This window comes from Gallinula chloropus, assembly GCF_964237585.1.
Source record: "Gallinula chloropus genome assembly, chromosome: 11".
In the NCBI taxonomy this organism is placed as follows: domain Eukaryota; kingdom Metazoa; phylum Chordata; class Aves; order Gruiformes; family Rallidae; genus Gallinula; species Gallinula chloropus.
This window is the reverse complement of record NC_140096.1, coordinates 7,338,002-7,356,854: the sequence shown is the minus strand read 5'-3', so window position 1 is coordinate 7,356,854 and position 18,853 is coordinate 7,338,002. Positions and strand designations below refer to the sequence as shown.

General features: G+C 44.6%; 2 protein-coding genes across 2 annotated transcripts in view; both read left to right on the top strand.

Annotated features, from left to right (window-relative positions):
- The first annotated feature begins 3,710 nt into the window (after window positions 1-3,710).
- Window positions 3,711-9,787, top strand: LOC311195882 (rho-related GTP-binding protein RhoG-like). The gene is made up of 2 exons (XM_084269328.1): window positions 3,711-3,741; window positions 8,950-9,787. Exon 2 carries the CDS (start codon window positions 8,971-8,973, stop codon window positions 9,544-9,546), a length of 576 nt encoding a protein of 191 aa, XP_084125454.1. The 5' UTR covers window positions 3,711-3,741; window positions 8,950-8,970; the 3' UTR covers window positions 9,547-9,787.
- Window positions 9,788-13,405: 3,618 nt separating this feature from the next.
- Window positions 13,406-18,853, top strand: part of TAF1 (TATA-box binding protein associated factor 1) — a 29,404-nt gene continuing 23,956 nt past the window's right edge. Inside the window, exons 1-6 of the mRNA XM_084269058.1 lie at window positions 13,406-13,542; window positions 13,797-13,914; window positions 14,313-14,429; window positions 15,430-15,549; window positions 16,169-16,242; window positions 18,536-18,754. Of these exons, the coding sequence (XP_084125184.1) occupies window positions 13,420-13,542; window positions 13,797-13,914; window positions 14,313-14,429; window positions 15,430-15,549; window positions 16,169-16,242; window positions 18,536-18,754 (771 nt within the window). The 5' untranslated portion in view covers window positions 13,406-13,419. The remainder of the gene's footprint in view (window positions 13,543-13,796; window positions 13,915-14,312; window positions 14,430-15,429; window positions 15,550-16,168; window positions 16,243-18,535; window positions 18,755-18,853) is intronic.

Here is an 18,853-nt window from a genome sequence, read left to right as displayed (position 1 = left end):
CCGCCCTGGCCGCGGAAGCAGCCCGCTGTGGAGAGGGACAGAGCGAGCTTGGGAGGAGCGGGACCATCGCCCCCCCAGCCGCGGGGTGTGGCGGCTCCCAGGGGTCGGGGCGGTGGGATGCTGGTCCTGGCTTCCGCGCTCGGCAGCGCTTGTGCCGCTGGATGCGCCCGGGGCCCCCGGCAGCGCAGGGCAAGGGGGATGTTCTGGCACAGGGCTTTTTTATTTTTCTTTCCCTCGGGGACGTGCAGGAAGCGGGACCGGCCCCGTGGGCAGGTCGTGCTCTTCCCGCTTCCTCAGCGTCCGAGCGTCGCGCTGGGGTTGTTACCGGAAGGGTCGGTGTTGGGGTTAGGACGCGGGCGGTCCCTGGCGCAGCGCCGGATGCGCGGGGCACGGCTCCAGCCCAGCGTGCGTGCCGGTTCTGAGGGCAGGTATTTTTATACGCGCTGTGGTTTGTATATTCATTGAGTCTTTTACATCTACATCGGGTTTCCCGGCACGGCCGCGCGCGTTTGGTCTTGTTTCCTGGAGCTAATTATAATACTCGCATCGTCCTCACGCGTGCGCTTTGAGCCCCAGGGTCTCCCGCGGGGGGGCTTTGGTGGTCCTTTGGTAGTCCCTAGTGGCTGTTTGAAGATGTTCTATCCATATACTCCGGGGCCTTTCTTCCTTATATGGTCTTTCTGTAGTTCCCGAGGAAGATAGGTTCCTTATCTTGGTTCCAATCGGCCCTCGGCTGGTCTCTCTGCATCCCTCCAGGACGGGTCAGCCACTGTTGTGGAATCTTGTCCTTGAACGCGTTCTTATCTGAGGCCTTTGTATTCCTCCTCCTTGGGCTGGTGTCCCCCCTTCTGTTCTTGGTAGCCATACGGTCTGTTCCATTACACAACGCCAGCTCAAGGTTTCTTGGGCCTCCTATCTGTTTGTACATACCAGAGTTTCAAAGTTGCTCAAGCATGCACAAAGCCAGTGCAGCAGAGCTGCCATCAAGGGCACAGCAGAATTTTCAGCCTTTGTTCAAGGTATCAGGCTGTTGTCAAGGGAGGCTGATGCTAATCCACGTTAGGAGTAACCTGGCAGATACAAGGCGACCTCCGTTCCCAGGGATGTAATAAAAGGTTGGCCTTCATGTTAGCCTTTTCTAGAGGTCTTTTGTTTTGGTGCTGAGAGCGGATTTGCAAGAGTAGTTGTATTTGATCTGCTCTCTAAAAACTGTCCAATTGTTGTCTCAGGAAGAGTAGAGCAAGGTAGTGACCTAAATATTCCGTGCTGAGGGGCTGCATGCTGCTACAGAGCTCTCTTTCATGAGCTTAACGGGTCCTGCATTCAGGAATTCCCAGCTTAACCTCAAACCCTGAGAAGCAATGCTACCTGTTACGTGTTCTGAACCTCCTTTCTGATTTAATCTAATGTCACTTTGGTGTTTGGTTTTGGGGGTTTTTGGTGTTTGGGTTTTGTTAAATAAAAAGAACCAATGAATAGCTGGTATCTCTTTACATTGAGATTCCCATCATATTTTCTGAGCTGTTCAAAAAGCTTTAAATGCTTTTGTTCTTTATGCATGCCCTATGCTTGCACTGTGTGTCCTGTGCTGGATTGCAGTGCTCCTTGTGCCAGCATCGTTAACTGTCTGCTACTTTGTGATTTCAAAAAGCTGACATCCTCTTCTGTGCCAGATGTAAAAGTCGTAGCACGAGGGCCTGTTTGGCCAGTTTGCCAGTGTTCACCTGCACACAAGCTGGGGTTTTTATAGGGAATTTAAGCTTATCAGACATTTAGCATTTTAGCTTACTATTCCCACGTAAAAAAAAAGATGCCTTTAAATAGTTTTTTCTCAGCAGGAACCTTATAGAGATCTTGCAAAAGCACTAAATATGTGGTTTGCAATTACTAGGAGGAAACTGAGTATGCAGTTCGATTTGCTTACAATATGAGGCTGTCATATTTTTTTTTTGAGTCTAAAGTGTACTCAGTTTGATATCATGTAAAGATCCATATGTTTCAAAATAGCATTTTATTTATTTTACTTGCCTGTGCACGTGTGTGTGCAGCTTTGACAGCCTGCTACAGTGAGACTCCTTGTCACTGACAACTTCTCACGTTTTCAGAACTGTTGTAGCACATGAGCCATGATACAACGCACACAGAGTCCGTGCTTAAACTCATGTTTTAATGCTATGGAAAGGCACTTCTGGAAACTTGTTGATTGACCAAGTGCTGTTTGCTTGCTTGCTGCTTCCCCCTCCCAGTGAAATTTGGGGCTGGAGGTGGAGGAATCAAAGAGAATGGAAAGCATGTGTGAGCTTTTTTCATGAGGAAAAAGCTTAGATTTTCCCAGTATCCACATTGCCCTTCAAATGCAACAATGGCTTTAACTTTTCTTTAAAATAAAGAGCACTAAGAGTGCCAATAAATGTCAGGTGACAAAAAATGATAGGAGGAAAGACTAAGAGCTTGGTTCTTTTCTGCCTCAGATAAGAATCAGGGAAGATTTGACTCTATTCGTCATTCATCCTGCAACATCCTTAATGTGCCTCTGCACAGAACCTCGTGTATGATGTCTTTTTTTTCTTTTTCTTTTAGCCAACAGTAATGAATAAGGCCTTGCCAGAACCTATAAAAGGTAGGAAGGACCTGTGTTACTCACTTTTCATGAACTGATTGTGATACCCAGGACTTCTGCACGTTGCTTTTATCACCCAGGAGGTACGTACTGGATCTGAGCATAGAACCCCGCAGCCCCAGCTCAGAGTCTTAGATCTTTACTGTGCTCACCCTTGAAGTGCATCAGGGTCGCTTGTGTCCATGTAAATGGTGAAGCATCCCCCTCTGAGGTATCCATGCTTCTGCATGTCGTTGTAGGATAAAGTCAAGTTTAATACTCTGGAGCTTTTGGTGATGGCAGCATACGTGTCACCTTCCTACGCTGGGGATTCAGATCTCTACTGAAGTTGTAGCTTTTAGTTTCTGTATGACTGTGCAGCTGCACCTTGGTGTAGTGTTATTTCACAGCTGTGCAGCTGTTTCATGAGTTTGGTTACTAATTTCATTGCTTTGCTATAACATGTAGAGTACAAGTGCCTGTATTAGGAGTGTTGATCCACTGAGGTTTGTGGTTGAGGTGCCCAACTACCTCATGTCGACCACTTCTTGTTGTCACTGTGGTTCCCTAATAAATATATATTTATATATATATTTATATATACACATGTATTTTATATATATTTATATATATAAAGCGCCTATCACTGTATTGATAAACATTCTTTGGTACCACAAAGCTTGTGTGTGTTTTATCCCTGAAAAAAAAAAAAAGTTGAACTTGATAAACCAATTTCAGCTTCATTGGACAGGGGTTGGAGCTTTAGAAACATTCTATTAAAAGTTTTGGGTGGTTTCTTTTATTTCTGTGAACCAACCTTTTGTACCAAAAGGAGTAAGGCCTTTCTAGCATATTTACTGGGAGAGCAACCAGTGAGGATTGAACTGGCATCAGTAATATGTGCATGGGAGCAGCAGCTCCAGGTAAAGCTCTGCAGAAAGCAAGTTTCCTCGATTCTGATGTTTGTGTGGAGCTCTGGCTCATGGGCTGCTCAGTTCCTACTGTGCTGCTGAAATCTGGCTTGGCTTGTTGATTCCCCCCCACCACCACTCAGGTTGTTGCCATGTATTTTTGTTTCTCTTGCAGGCAAATGGCAAGACAGAAAGTGGTGTGAAAACTTTGAAAGGCGCTGAGAAGTCCAAGTAGGTCACTCATTGCGGAAGGATGAGGTCTCCTATTTAACTTTTTTACTCATTCTTGGCATGCTTTCTAAAAGCCTGGCACTTGTCCATTCACTTGGTGCTTGCCTGAAACAGTGGCAAATAAGCTGAGCTGTTGGGGAATAGTAACAGAGTCTTGATTAAATTGCTGAGAGCCCCTTTCTCTTCCCTGTCAGGTCTGGTGGTTAAACCCCTCACATAAAAATATCCTTTAACTCCTTTTTGTGAGTGAGGATGGTGGGATATGCTTAGAGCTGCCTGATCCACCTGATTAAATGTTGAGAGTCTCTGCCTGAATTCACGTGTCGGGCAGACGGGGTGAATCATCTCTGATCTAGTTTTGGTTACTGAAAGATGAGCAATTAAGTCATTTAGATTTCTTAACTTCTGCTTTTGCTTGCTCCTGATAAAGTGCTATCAAACTTCTGAGCCTGCAAAACAGGAAGGGATTGATCAAAGGTGGTGGCTGAACAAAACGACGCAGCTCAGTGCACGTTAAGTCTGGCTGAGCTCCTAGTGTGTTATCTGCTCGGTTTGGGCCAAAATGGGGCCCCCTCCACACTGGAGAGATGGGAGACCTGACAAACTCTTGTGAAAAGTAGGTTATCAAAGAATGGTATCAAAGCTAAAATCCACCTGACAAAGAGGCATCTGGTGTTCACATAGCAAGGGCAGAGGCGTGAGCTGCTAAAAAGTAGTTCCTCTGCCAATACTTCCTGCACTTAAAGAAAGTATAAAAAGCATAAATCTAGCAAACCCCAGAAAAAATTAGGGCTATGTTTCCTCTCTGTTTTCTGTCACTGATTTCTCCCTTCTCTCAGCAGACAGGTAACTTTCCTTCAGAAGTATTAGAGAAGGTCTAGAAGGGTTTGTCTCCCACAAAAAAATTCTGATACAACATGAAGTTTTTACGTGCTTTAGCTCTGTGTGAAGGGGGAGTGGATTCCAAATAGTGAATTTCCTGAGCAAATGTCTGGCTGGGTTACAGGAGAGCAAACTGTCCATGTTAATGATACCAGAAAATAACATAACTAGGTCAGAACAGGAGCAGCTCTCCAGAAGATGTCTTGACATGTTGCCTGCACATCTGGCACTTCCTTTGGAATGTGTGAGATTTCAATCAAAGGAGGCAGGCTTAGCAGCATCTTCTGAGAGGGAAACTAACCCAAACAGGAATGCTGGTTTTCTGATTCAGTGACAGTGACAAGATAAAATCTCTCATGTAGGTATTTCTGCATGACATTTCTCTGAGAGGTGGTTGGGTTTGGGTTTTTTGCTTTTATTCTTTGAAAATTATTCCCATCGTGCTGTAACTGCCAAAACTCTTTGTGTTCTGATGATCTTAACTGACCTTTACTGTAACAGAAGTCCTTTGTCTGGCAGGACTAAGCAACCCAAATTACCTCGTGCTACTTTGGACTTTCCCTTCACTCCTTTCTCTTGCTGTGTAACCTGGCTTGAAACTTGTGCTCAGCTTTCTGTTTCTAAATTCTAAATCTTGCTTTTGATGTGTTCATCTGTATTTTTCTGTTTTTCTGTTCTTGGGACCTGTTGTATGCAGAGTTTTTATCTTTGAAGTTTTCCCCCCAGATTGCTTTGAAGGTCACAATCTCTCCCTGCCCCCAAGCTCTAAACAATTTTTCCTGCTCTTGGTAATGTTTGAATTTAATTTTGGTCTTGGAGTATGTTATTTTTTCATGGTTTTGTGTTTGTATTTTAATCCAGCAAATTTGAACCCCAGCTTCTTGCTATCTTATGAGAGTTTTATTGCTAGGCATATTGTTAAGGAAAATTAAAGAGGAAGTTTATACATTTTGAACAAAGTGGTATGTGAATGTAATAGAAAAAGCCTTACAGAGGTAATATTGTTTGCTTGGTTGTGGCTTAAATTAAAACAAAAATCCCCCTTTGCCTGTCTTATGTAAATCTTTAACCAAACTATATCTGCTCACAACATGCAGGCTTCTGCAGTGTAGGAGCTTCTTTCTACTTTTTTTGTTTCTTTTTTCTGATTAATTTGTATCCCAGGTTGTGTTAGATTTTCTGTATTGCATGTTCCACACATGATTCCATTCAGCTAAGACAACTTTTTAAAGGAGTTCTGTGGAGAAGCATACTTCAAAGCCTACAGGCTCTTTCATTGTGTTTGTGTAGTTCATGCTTAGCCTGATGCTTTGGCTTGTTTGCATGGGGTTTGTTCCTTTTGCAGTATTGCTCTTCTAAAATCCCAGACTTATTCCTCTAGTTCAGAATGTTAATGCTGTGAAAGGGCATTCATGTTTCAGGCTTCTTTTTTTACCTTTCTCTTGTTATCTGAATTGAAAGCTCCAATGAACTCCTACAGCCTCAACAATATCATCAGATATTTTAGATAGGTTGAGTGAAGGTGTTTCAGCTGCTGGTGGTATGGGATACATGTGGCTTTGTAGTTCACAGGTGTATGAAACTGTGAGGGTTGTCTTACAGTATTGGTGTGAGCACCACTGGACTGCCTGGAGTGTGCGGGGCAATCTATGGATAATCTGTCTCCTTGTTAAAAGCTCTGGGCAGAAGTGCATGGAGTTGTACACCCTTGGGGGAGCTCGTGGTTTGTGTTTGAGAGAGATCTGTTCCCAGGCCTTTGCAACTCGTTTATTTTAGAAACTAGGTACTGGGCATATAAAAAGCTTTGTGTATGTTGCTCTCCATGAGACTTTTGTTGTTACAGCTGAGTTTTTATGTCATGTATCCAACTTAGTTTTACTTGGGCCATCTCTGTGGTGTCATTTGTTACTGACTGATCATGGGTCCTTTGCTTAGGTAGTTCATTTGGGGGGTGGAAATGTAAAATTACTCTAGAATTGTTGCTCACCTCTCAGGCTCCTGGTACAGCATCCTATAGTACTTAGGTGGTTCAAAGTAAATACAGGAATGAGCTTTAAAACCTGCTCTCAGTGCTGCAATCCAGTGATAGTTTTGCAGTGGTAGCAGTGTATGATGTTCCTGCCTGTGATTCATTCTCACTGTATGCTGCCACCCTCTTGGTTGTACCACAGTCAGCGGTGCTGGTATGACTTGGTGAAGTGAATGAAACAGCTCCTCACACCTTTCCAATGTGTGGTCACAGCTGAGGAGGTGACATGCTGTATATTACGTGTGTATGCTGCCAGTAACAGCGTTCAGCTTCTGCTAATGATGCAGTGCTAAAAATGTTTTAATTTGCAAGGTTTTGGGTCATTTTATATGCAAAGGGGCTTCAGCTTTGGGGCTTGCAAAATGCAGGAAATGTTTCTAAGCCTTTAATTTGACGGTTTACCTACCCCTCCTCCCCACCACCCCACCCCCTGTTAAGTTAAAATCTTGGTGCAACTGTTGTGGAGTAATATATGTATTCCTGCTGTCAGCTTTTGCTGGCCACTGTTGTTCTTCATTTTACTGATGGCCTTTACAATAGGTGGTTGCACACACATTTCTCTACATTTGCCTGGACCCTGGAAATTTTATGACTGGTTTTTGATACATGATGAAACTCGCATGTATGCTTTTCTGCCAAAGATCAAAAGCACTTGCCAGATTTAATGTCAGGTGATTCATGTTGGTTTAGAAGTGTAATTCCTGCATTTTTCAAAAAGGACAAACTGCTGCTGTGTTTTCCTCCTGCTTGGTTTTCCTTCCCATACTGCTGGGTGTTTCTGGATGGTAGTTTCTGCTCTGCTTCCTACCACTGAGCTATTTTCAGTGGTGGTGTGTACATACACTGATGCTTCCTCAAGCACAGTTTGTATCCCTTGGGCTGCCTGTTGCAGCTTTGTGCCAGAGCTGGAGGCAGTCTATTTTCATGTAGTACAGAAGAATTGTGTGCTCCCAGTGGGAAGGTAGCAGCATGTGAATACAGATAAAGGACAAAGCTGAGAGTTAAATAGGATTGAGTTGCTGATTTGTTTGGGTGGTCTTGAAGAAGTAGTTGGGGCTTCATGGCTTTAGGTGAGTACTTCACTACTGCTCGTTTTCATATGTTCCTTTTGCTGTTTTGATGGTGTTGGAGCTGTGATCTTTCTGGAGTATGCAGTATGGTTCCTCTCACTGTTTGTTTCTTCTGTTCAAAGCAGCGTCTTTGCTGCTGGTTGCAAGTTGAGGATTACCTCAAAGGCATTTGGGTGAGAAGGCAGATGCAAATTCCTTCTTGTTCAGGCTAGCAGTGGAGGCTCCAGCATACAACAAATAACTGCTTGTAGTTGTTCCATGCTATTTCCAGGGTTTCTGCTCTTCATGTGATGAAAGTTTAGAGTTAATTGAGTTTCAGTCTGTATCTGTTTGGCTATCAAACCTAATCTTCGAATATCAGGAGAGGAATAGGGAAGCCTTTTAAGTGTCTCCTGTAACGATTTCCCAGTATGCCATGGAAGGCTGTGGGGTTGCTGGTCTTTTGTAGCATGTTATTTTTCTAATTCTCAGTATAAATTCTCTTTATTGTAGCTCAAGCCTATTAAATTCTGCTTGCTCTGTCGCTAGTGAGGATAACCTGTTTGTGGCTTCTTTAGAAAAAGTCCATGTATTCTAATCTGGGTACAGTGACTAGTTACATCTCAAAGAACAGCTTTTCTTGTACATGCTACTTGCTGAACCTTTTATATGGTGTCCTGTAAATGTTGTTTTTTGTGGTCTGATTAATCCTGAGTAGAGCCAATTATTATAGTAAACAGTAGCACTACAGCAAAGGCTGTTTTGGTTTATTACATATCTTTTGGACGTTTCTTTGTGGTAAACTGTTAGGGTAGTAGATTCTGTGAATAAGAAGTGTGAGTTTTGGAGGATATGTATGTGTACAGAGTTGTGTGTGTGAACCTACAGGTGACAGATGATCTTGTCCGAGGTGAGGATCCCTCTCTGCTTGCCGGTGCTTCTAAGGATTCCTGCCTTTGCCTGTGGGAAATTGTTCGGCAGTAAGGCAAGACTGTGGGAATTTGGCTAATTTGTACTTGCATGGCTGGAATGCAGCCAGTTGTCACCGAGCTCTCAGCACATTGCATCTCCATTTCGCTATTGTCTTCCTAGGCTGTGAGCTCTTCATAATGGCTTCTGAGACAGGGTGTCTAGATGCGATAAGAAATTGGTAGCAACGTTAAAAACACTTGCTAAAGCTTGCTTTTAAAATGACTGCAATTCAGTGTGATTTTTCCTAACTTTTTTTTTTCCTCTCTCTTTGTGCAGGACTCTGTTTCTGGCTGAAGGATGCAGACTATAAAGTGTGTAGTTGTGGGAGATGGCGCTGTGGGAAAAACTTGTCTCCTCATCAGCTATACCACCAATGCCTTCCCAGAAGAGTACATCCCTACTGTGTTTGACAACTACAGTGCCCAAATGACTGTTGATGGTCGGACAGTTAGCCTGAATCTCTGGGACACTGCAGGCCAGGAGGAGTACGACCGCCTGCGCACGCTCTCCTATCCTCAAACCAATGTATTCGTTATCTGTTTCTCTATCGGGAGCCCCTCTTCCTATGCAAATGTGAGGCACAAATGGCACCCTGAAGTTTCTCACCACTGCCCCAATGTGCCCATTCTTTTAGTGGGCACAAAGAAAGACTTGAGAAATGACCTGGAAACGGTTAAAAAGTTGAAAGAGCAAAGCTTGGCTCCCACCACCCCACAGCAGGGGACGTCGCTGGCTAAACAGATCGGAGCAGTCAAATACTTGGAGTGCTCAGCGCTGAACCAGGAGGGGGTTCGGGAGGTGTTTGCTGAAGCTGTGCGTGCAGTTCTGTATCCTGTGACAAAGAAGAACGCAAGGAAGTGTGTCTTGTTGTAGTTACCTCGGGCGATGGATGGTTGGAGTTGAATATTGACTAGAATCGTGGAGGGCTCTTTGAATGAGTTGAATTGAAGATTTGCATCTTGCACTAACAGCTCTAAGCAGAAATGGTTTATGCAATGAATATTCTTGCAGTCTTATTGCTTCAGGGAAACTGAAACAGAACAGGGTTTTTCTCCAACTGCGAGGTCAAATACCTACTTTAGAAATAAAGTTCCAGTCTCCAGCTTCTCCAGGGATCGCTTGGCTTCTGTCCTTAGAAGGGACTTCTTTGAAGCCAGACTTCTTTACTAGTTATCGGTTGCTAGATTTGCTGAAAAGCACAAATTCTGATAATTTTGCTTTAAGCGTAGCTGCTGCTTTACCCACCCCTTATTCACTGATTGAATTTGTTTTACAAACAGAAGTCTGGCTGTCCAGTTGTTTTGTCAATTTAAAGCTTGAAAACAATTTGTTTACATGCAAAAATGCCTGAAATATTACTGATTTACCTTATATGCATAAGGTATGTTTGATGCAATGAGCAAGACCCAGGGAACACCTGCAGTGATTTTTATTAATAGAAGCAGGAGCTGATTTCTCCTAATGTAAGGAACTTAGGATAATGGTGAATCACTCATCACTTTTTGAGTTGCAGAGATGGAAGAGTAGTTTAGGTGCAAGTATTCCATAATCTTCTAAACAGCGTTTGTTGGTTTGGTTTTTTTCCACTCTCCAAAGAGACTTTACACCCTGAGAATAAAGTTAACAGTTACCTTCTTGGACTGACTGAAGTAGGTGGGATGACACTTCTCCAAACAAGATTTTCAGTGTGATCCCTTTGATGAATCCCAGAAACTTCATAGCAGCCCCGTTGCTCTTGGGCAATTCATTGCTTCACTTCTTAATGTTGTTGGAACCACCACCTGAGATTTTTACAGCAAATTCCTTTGTTGTTTTTCTGGGAGAACACTGACAGAAAATTTGGATTGTTCTATTTACAGGAACCAGGAACTTTCCTTTCTTCTTACAATATCAGTTAAACTTGTAATGGTTAGCTAGTCACTGGATAGATTTACCTAGACAATTTTTTTCTCTCTACTATGTGATCAGTTGTTATAAACTATTTTAACTGAAGTTCTATTTACGTACATTTTAACTTTCTTTAGCAGCTCTAGTGAGTGGCAGATGACTTATTTTCAGGATGCGTGCTGTTCTTCATGTGTGATTCTGGGACAAGCTGGGGCATGAGCATATGAACCCTTCCTTAGACCTAACCTTACTGCTTGGTGGTATGAAAGCAGCATGCTTCAAACATACTTTTTGTGAAACCAATGGTGCTGGACTGGATTTTGTTGTCGGAAGTTGACTGCTGTCTTTGTCCAGATGCAGCCTCAGTTAGTAATTCAGAACTTCCTTTCTTAGGATTCCCACATGTACAGAAAAAAAAAGCGCCTCATTTTAGCAAGACAACAGAAAAGACATCAACAGGGTTACTGGGGATCTTCTGTTAATTTGACCTTGCTTTATCTGATACAGGCAAAAATACCAGGTGGATAGAAACATTCATATTTGTGCCCTAATTTCCCTCTTTGAAGAGGAATGTGCCTTTCTTCAGCTGGTGTAACTGATGCTGATGCTAACTGCAAGCTCTGTATATCCGAGGTGTGCTTGTACTGGTACTGCTCCAGCAAGCTGCAACCTGTAGGTTATCAAGTGCCATTAACCCAGATACTGGCACATGTGGCCGGTGAACCAACGCGGAGTTCCAAACGCTGCCTGGTCACAGGCAGTGCCAGAATATGCCTTGTGCACCATGTCTAGAGACTGCATGCTTTTCTTCACCAAGTGCTATTGTCTGGAGTATCTCTGTGTGGTTTTGCACTGTTCCAGTATGATGTAAAGGCGTAGGAGTGTTTCAGTGAGGTAACCTCTACTCACCCGTGTTCTGTCTTTACTTTAGTTAGTAGGCCTTTAGCGTGGGCTCAACTTGCAGGCAGCAATTAACTCTGTGCCTTGTAATTCCAGATTATTTTCTGTAGGTAAATTTCAGTAACCAAGTAAATAGTTTATCATGTTTAAAATGTATTTATTAAAGCCAGTGCACATATTTTTTTAATGCTAGTCAGGCCTAAATCAACTGTCTAGTTACCCTGGTGCAAGCCCGTAACCTTTGCTTTGTTCAGAGAAGTACTTAAAGTCTGTGATACGTTTGAACTGCTCTTAAATAGACAATTTCAACAACTGGCACCTCTTTTTTTGCTACATATATTTGCAACTTTGTACTGAAGCTACTACTGTTTTGAAAAGTTTTTACTTTTTTTTTTATATACTGAAATCTTTTAGTTCTGCATCTTTTTGTGGTTATTTCTAACTGGATTACAGCAATTTTGTGAGGAAATCCTCTGAGCATGTAGTATTGCACACCAACCCCCCTGTTTCTGTAGGCTTACAGAGCAGCCATCCTACTGGTATTAACTGGAAGAAAGTATGGGAAGATAAAATTCACCTACTTAATCTATTTGAATTGATTATTACGTTACGCTAGAACATTTTATTCCCATGTAGATTACTTCTTACCTAGATTGCACAACAGCACAGAGGAGAATAACATCATAGTATGAAAATGAGCAGAAAGTGAACACTGTCAAAAATTCTTTTCCTGACTTTGGAGTACCTCATTAATAGTCGTTCCGATGCCTTGTGTGGCTGTCATTCTTTGCCAGGAGCAAAAGTCCTGCTGGCTGACAGCTGGTTTCCTCCAGTCTCTGCTTTTCATGAGAATGAGCTTCAGGACCACATGGATCCAGTGAGCTTTTCCATTCAATGGGCATTCTCAGTTTGTGATCTTCCCTTCCTCCCCCCACCCCGCAATCTGTGGTGCGTTTTATTGTACGTAGTGTCACGCTTCGGTCTACAATCCATTTCGCTCCTCCCACAGGTTGTTTGTTTGCCTTCTGTGGGCAGGTAACAGATACAGGCTTCACACAGTCCCGTGGTTGGATTGTTGTCTGGATTGGGGAGATGAGGAAAGCGGCCAAGCTGTGCAGGTTTCCCAGGCTGTTCCAGATTCCTCAGTTCGTTACCGCATAGAAACACACTATGTCTTAATTCACAGAACAGACTCTCTATGAAGAGACCAATTTTAATCTTTCAATTAGCGATTGCTTTCTGGAATACTTCAGTGTTTTGTTGTTTGCTGATACATTATTTTTTTTAAAGAAAAAATCCAGCTGAAGCCATCCACAGGGAGCCGAGCAGTTCGGGAATCCTGTGTCCAAAGGATGCTACCCGGCACGCGTAGATGTCTAAGTGCTTTCTCCAGTTTACAGATGTAGCTATTTCTATGAAATTTAAACTAGAAGAGCCTCCCCGTGCTTTGTCTCTGAGCGCTAAACCTTCCTCTGTAGGAACCTCGGTGCTGCTGACCCCCGGAGGGATGGATCTGGGGGGGCTGCAGGGCGCACCCGCCGGCAATGGGAGCCCAAGACTCGAGCGTGGTACTGATAAATACACTGGCGACTTGATTTTATACTATAAAAGAATTTGTATTACAGCTAACAGTTTTAAAGTTGTTGGTTTGTTTTTTTTTTTTAAATTATGCGGATTTAAGTTGTAATAAACCTTTTCCTGTCTCTCCGTCTCTGGTATTAACTCCCCCGCTGTTTGTAACGCGTTGTTCTTTCCTGTGGAAAGCCGGAGCCCTTCTCTTCAATGCAATAAACGGTTTTTTTCGGTGAACGCCGGAGCCTTCGCGCTTCCTTGGGCGCCCGGGGGGGGGGGGGGGCGGGGCGGGGCGTTGGGTGCCGGCCCGGGGCGGGGCGGAGGCCGCGGCTGCCTCCGGTCGCGGCCGGGTTCCGGTTCCGGGGCTGCGCCGCCGCCGCCGCCGCGATGTCAGACTCGGACAGCGAGGAGGAGGCGGATGGCCGCGCCGAGCCCTTCTCGTTGGCCGGCTTCCTCTTCGGCAACATCAATGAAGCGGGGCAGCTGGAAGGGGACAGCGTCCTCGACAAGGTCGGTAGGGCCGCGCTGCTCCGGGAGGCGCCGCTTTGCTCCGGCCCGTCCCGGTCTGGCCGGCGGTGCGCGTTGAGGGACGGGAGAGGAGCCGGGGTTCCAGCGGCGCCGGGCCGGCTTGGGGAGGACTCATGTGAGGGGCAGGCTCCGGGGCAGTGCCGGTAGGGCAGGCGCCGGGACGGGACCGAGCGGGCGGTGAGGGGGCTCCGGGCTGGCGGAGCCGCCCAGCAGGGACGCGGGTCTGGTCTCTCCAGGAATCCAAGAAGCACCTGGCCGGTTTGGGTGTGCTGGGGCTGGGCAACCTGATCACCGAGATCACCGCCAGCGAGGAGGACAGCGCGGAGGCCGATGGAGCCCACCTGGATGAGGAAGGTGAGGCGCCGGCATGCCTGCCGTGGGGCAGAGGGGCTGCAGGGCCAGAGCTCCGAGGAAGAAACGCACCCGGATCACCTAGGGCTCGGGGGACGTCGCGGTGTCACCTCGTCAGAGGCCTTGTCCTGGCCGGAGCTCGTTGAATGGCTTCACTGAGGAAGCGGGAGGTGTTTCTAGTGCTGAAGCGGGTTGCTTGCCAATCCTTAGTGGAGATTCGGAACTCACGGAGCTTCTGGTTGGACTGAGGGGAAAAACGCTCAGGTGGGAGATGTCAACTGGGTATTTTTGTTTCTTTAATGAAAATGTTCCCTAGGAAAGGACTTGTGAGTAGTGAGGTCTGAAGTCAGTCATCTGTATGAGGATAAGGTTTTGTGTGACGAGGTTTCTTTCCTTCCTAGGCTGGGTTAAGAGCACAGAAGATGCTGTTGATTATTCAGATATTAATGAAGTGGCAGAAGATGAGAGCCGTAGGTATAAGCAGGTGATGGGCAGCCTGCAGCCAGTTCAAAGACCAGGTAAATGGGCTTACCTCAACCTGCAGAAGGTATTTTGGGCCAGTGGTGCTTGAGAGTCTCTTATATGGGTGACATTGTGCCTTTCCATTCCTTGCCTGAAGAACCCAATATAAGCTTTTGTGTTAAAAACTGCGCTTTATGTGTTAAAACCTGTGTTTGCTGGGTGAAGCCCCTGCTCCGTATCTTCATTTTTTTAAGGAATCAGTTCCTCATTAGAGTTAAACAATACGCAGAATAAATGGGATCCTTCTTTGCCCTGGGATCGATCCCCTGCAGAGAAACACTCAATACTTGATCATATTTCTTTAACCTTTGTTCCTAGGACGAGGGTTCTGCAGGAGACCAGCTGCTTCTCGGGGGTACTCAAAGATAGAGATACAGTCCTGATCCTTCAGAGAGTCATTCCAATCTTAGTATCTCTCTCCTGTTTTGTCCTTGAATTCCTTTTCTGAGGTGACTGTCTGCAGAAGGCGGTCTGGTTTTTTTCTTGGTCCCCAGGATCTCTGAGCTAGAACAGATTTTCAAAACACGCAGCTTTTCCCTTGTAGTAGCTGGTGGTGCAAGAGCTCAATCTTTGTGTATTCCTTAAAGCTGCCTTACTCTTAATCTTTCTGTTGACTTACTGCAGTTAGCGGAGTGTAAAGTTGATTTGGGCTTTTAAACCATGTTTTTCTTACTACTTTATCAGCTTTATTTGCTCTACAGAGTGTGAAGAAGGGGAGGTGATAGCAGAATTGTTGGGGTTATTTTTTTACAAGTGCTTCAGTCATCTGTCAGCTTGCCTTTTTCCCTCCTTCCCACTCTTTTTAAAATTTCAGTCTTGCAAAACAGTTTGTGCAGGAAGCTGAACTAGTTACAAAATGAGAACGGTCTCCTTACTAATGAGAAGACTTGGTCTTCTCATCCAGTTGGGACAGGTATGAGATAGTATAAAAGGGAAAGGTGCCTGGTTCCCTTTTATTGTCTGCTTAATGTGTAGTCTTATCTCCTGACTGGTTAGATGAAGATGAGGATGATTATGATGCTGACTGTGAAGATATTGATTCCAAGTTGATGCCGCCGCCACCACCACCTCCAGTGCCTGGAAAGAAAGAAGATGAAAAGGATGCAGCTGCTGCTGGTGAGTGAGGATTTTCTTCTCTCTGGCAATATGAATGTCTGAAGGAAGCAGACACTGCTGTGTAGCACTTTGTTCCTGCGGCAAGCACCACGTGTCAACAAAGTTCAGTCTGCAGAGAGCATTTAAAGGTGGGTCTTTGTCCTGGTGTGCAATGTTTCAGGATTGCCTGGAATGTAGGGTGGAATATGTTATTTTCAGGGATTGTTAAATCACTGTTACTGACAATGAAACTGCTTTTTGTTTTTTTATCTCATCCTATCAGTTGTGGCTGAGAAATTCACCTTGGATCACTTAGGATAAAATGAAAGGTTAAACCAGAATGGTACTCATAACGTCTGCAGAAGCTTAATTTTTGCATAACTTGGTATAAACAGTAGATATGGCATTTTGGGGTTGTACTAGGGGACAGGGAGGAAACATGTTTGTTTATAAGGTGCTTGTTCTATTGTAGTATCTGAAGATGGAGACGGTATCATTTTGCCCTCCATCATTGCTCCTTCCTCTGCTGCCTCCGACAAGGTGGATTTCAGCAGCAGCTCTGATTCTGAGTCAGAGATGGGACCTCACGAAGCCAGGCAGGCAGAATCCAAGGAAGGCAAACTCACACTTCCTCTTGCAGGAATCATGCAGCGAGATGCTACCAAACAGTTGCCAAGTGTTACAGAGCTCTTCCCGGAGTTTCGACCAGGCAAGGTATAGTAAGAGATTTGTGGGAGTGACACAAACTGTCATGTAAGCTTTTTAACTATGAATTGTATAGTGTTAAGGGTATGTAGTATCACATACATGTTCTCCTCAATGCTTTCTTTCTGTGTGCTGCTGTTGCCAGACTGCTTAACACGTAACACTTTTCCTGCCGTTTGCAGGAGCCTCTGAAAAAGCATCCTATGCATCATGGGGTGAAAGAATGTTTTACTGTTCTGGAAGACCATTGCACAGCCCTGTTGGCTTGTGAAAATTGTTTTGCTGAGGTGGTAGAGAATACTTTTGCCAGATGATTAAAAAAACATAATGCTAATCTCTCTGCTTGATGGCTTTTCTGGCAAATATTTGCTCCTCCTTTCATGCTGTCCTGAACTTGGTGTGCTCTTCCTGTAACAATTTGTTGTCTGTATCCTTTCCTTAATCCTCCCTCAGAACTGCTCCAAGTATGGATCAGAAATTAGCTCAGTAACAATTTGGTTGAAAGAATGGTCATTTTTTTGCTCAAACAACCCCCCCAAATTATTTATGAGACTTTCCTAAATGCTCCCAAATAGCAAATGCAGTCAGTATTTTTCAATAACTATTTTCAAAATCTGTCAAGGGAAGATGAAATGCAGGAGGTGAAGGAGAGTAAAGATGAGCTTGTCGTTGCCTAACAGTTGGTTGTGAGACAGGATAACTTGGTTTTATGTGGTGCCTCCATCATAGGCTTTGTGTAAGGAGCTGGGCAACCTGTTCCAATGCCTCACCACCCTCTTAGTAAAGAATTTCTTCCTAACGGCTCACTAAACCTGTCCTCTTTCAGCTTGAAGCCATTCCCCCTTCTGTCACTGCACTCCCTGGTGAACAGTCCCTCTCCCACTTTCCTGTAGGACCCCTCTAAGTATCGGTACGCTGCAATTAGGTCACCCCTAGAGCCTTCTCTTCTCCAGACTGAACAAGCCAACTCTCGCAGCCTGTCTTCATAGGAGAGGTGTTCCAGCACCCTGATCGTCCTCGTGGCCTCCTCAGGACTTGCTCCAACAGCTCCACATCTTTCCTGTACTGGGGACCCCAGAGCTGGATGTGGTACTCCAGGTGGGGTCTCACTGGAGCAGAGTAGAGGTGCAGAATCACCTCCCTCGACCTGCTGGCCACGCTGTTCTTGATGCAGCCTGGGACACGGTTGGGTTTCTGGGCTGCCAGCACATGCTGCTGGTTCATGTTGAGGTCATTCACGAGCAATGGAGCTGGCAGAGCTTGAAGGTTTGGCTGTGAGAATTGGTTGATGTCTGGGGATGAGCACTAGCACTGTTTTTCTTGATGAAACCACTTAAAATAGCATGTGGAGAAGCAGTCTTTGTTTCATTAAACTGTCAGCAGCTTAGCTAACTGGGACCTTAGAGAAAGGTCATTTGAGCTGGCTGAAGGATTCAGAAGTAATCTGGGGGAGTTTTCAGAAGGGTAATGTGGATGTGGGTAGAGATGGACAGAGTGGTGGAATAAACATTAATTCTTTTGGGGATCAGCACGACAGATTAACAGGAAACATCAATAGGATGTCTCTTTGCAAATCTTCGAAACTAATTCCTGTTTCCTAAATCTCTTCGTTAATTTGGGAATAATGCTTTCCCTCATCACAACAGTGCTCTAAAGAAACAGTTATCAGCACTTAAAAACAGCAATTGTAGAAGAAACAGAAGAGAAGGTTTGTCGTTGTCATTAGTGCAAGTGTTGGAGGTATGCAGTGGGGGAGCTGAGTTACAATGAAAATTAAAACAAATACTGTAGTCCAGAAGATGTGGCTGGTTGCTTAAGAAATCTCTGCTTTCTATAACTGTCTCCTAGCTTCTCTCTTTTGCTAATAATCTTATTCAACTCTTCTTCAGTCTCTGTGTGTCTTTGTGAAGGTTGTGGATTGTTCAAAACGAAAACAGTTATTTCCAGGTTGGGTCTTACTGTGTGCCTGATACGTATGGGCAGTCTTTCCTCTATCAGTTGAGTTGGTTTGTGGCATTAAGAATAACATTAAGAATAAATTAACAAAAATCAAACATTAAGAATAAATCACTTTGAAAGGGAAGGATCCATCAGACAGATCAGAAACTTTTTTCCCAGGTATAACCAAGAGATTGTTGATTGTGTCAGAGGGTGAGATTGTAGTTACAGGTCAAGCTTCTGAATTTCAGAGTGCTGCCTTTCATTACTGCTTTTCAAGTGAGGGACAGACAGAGGAACATTCCACAGTGGTGTTTTGTTTGGCTTTTTTTCTCTGACCCTGTTTATTCTTTTCCTGTTGTAGGTGCTGCGTTTCCTGCGTCTCTTTGGCCCTGGGAAGAACGTTCCATCAGTGTGGCGCAGCGCCCGAAGGAAGCGCAAGAAGAAACATCGGGAGCTGGCACAAGAAGTGCAGATACAGGAGGGTGAAGTTGTAGTTGAGAATGGAATGGAAGGAAAATCTCCTTGGGAATATGAGTTTGCTGCTCCTCCCCCTCCTGAGCAGTGCCTTTCAGATGATGAGGTGGGATATCTGAGACGTAGAGAGGGTCACCAGCTAGCACGTGGGGTAGTAGTGGATTGGACAGTGATTTTAAGGAGCTTTTCCTCCAAAATAAAACTG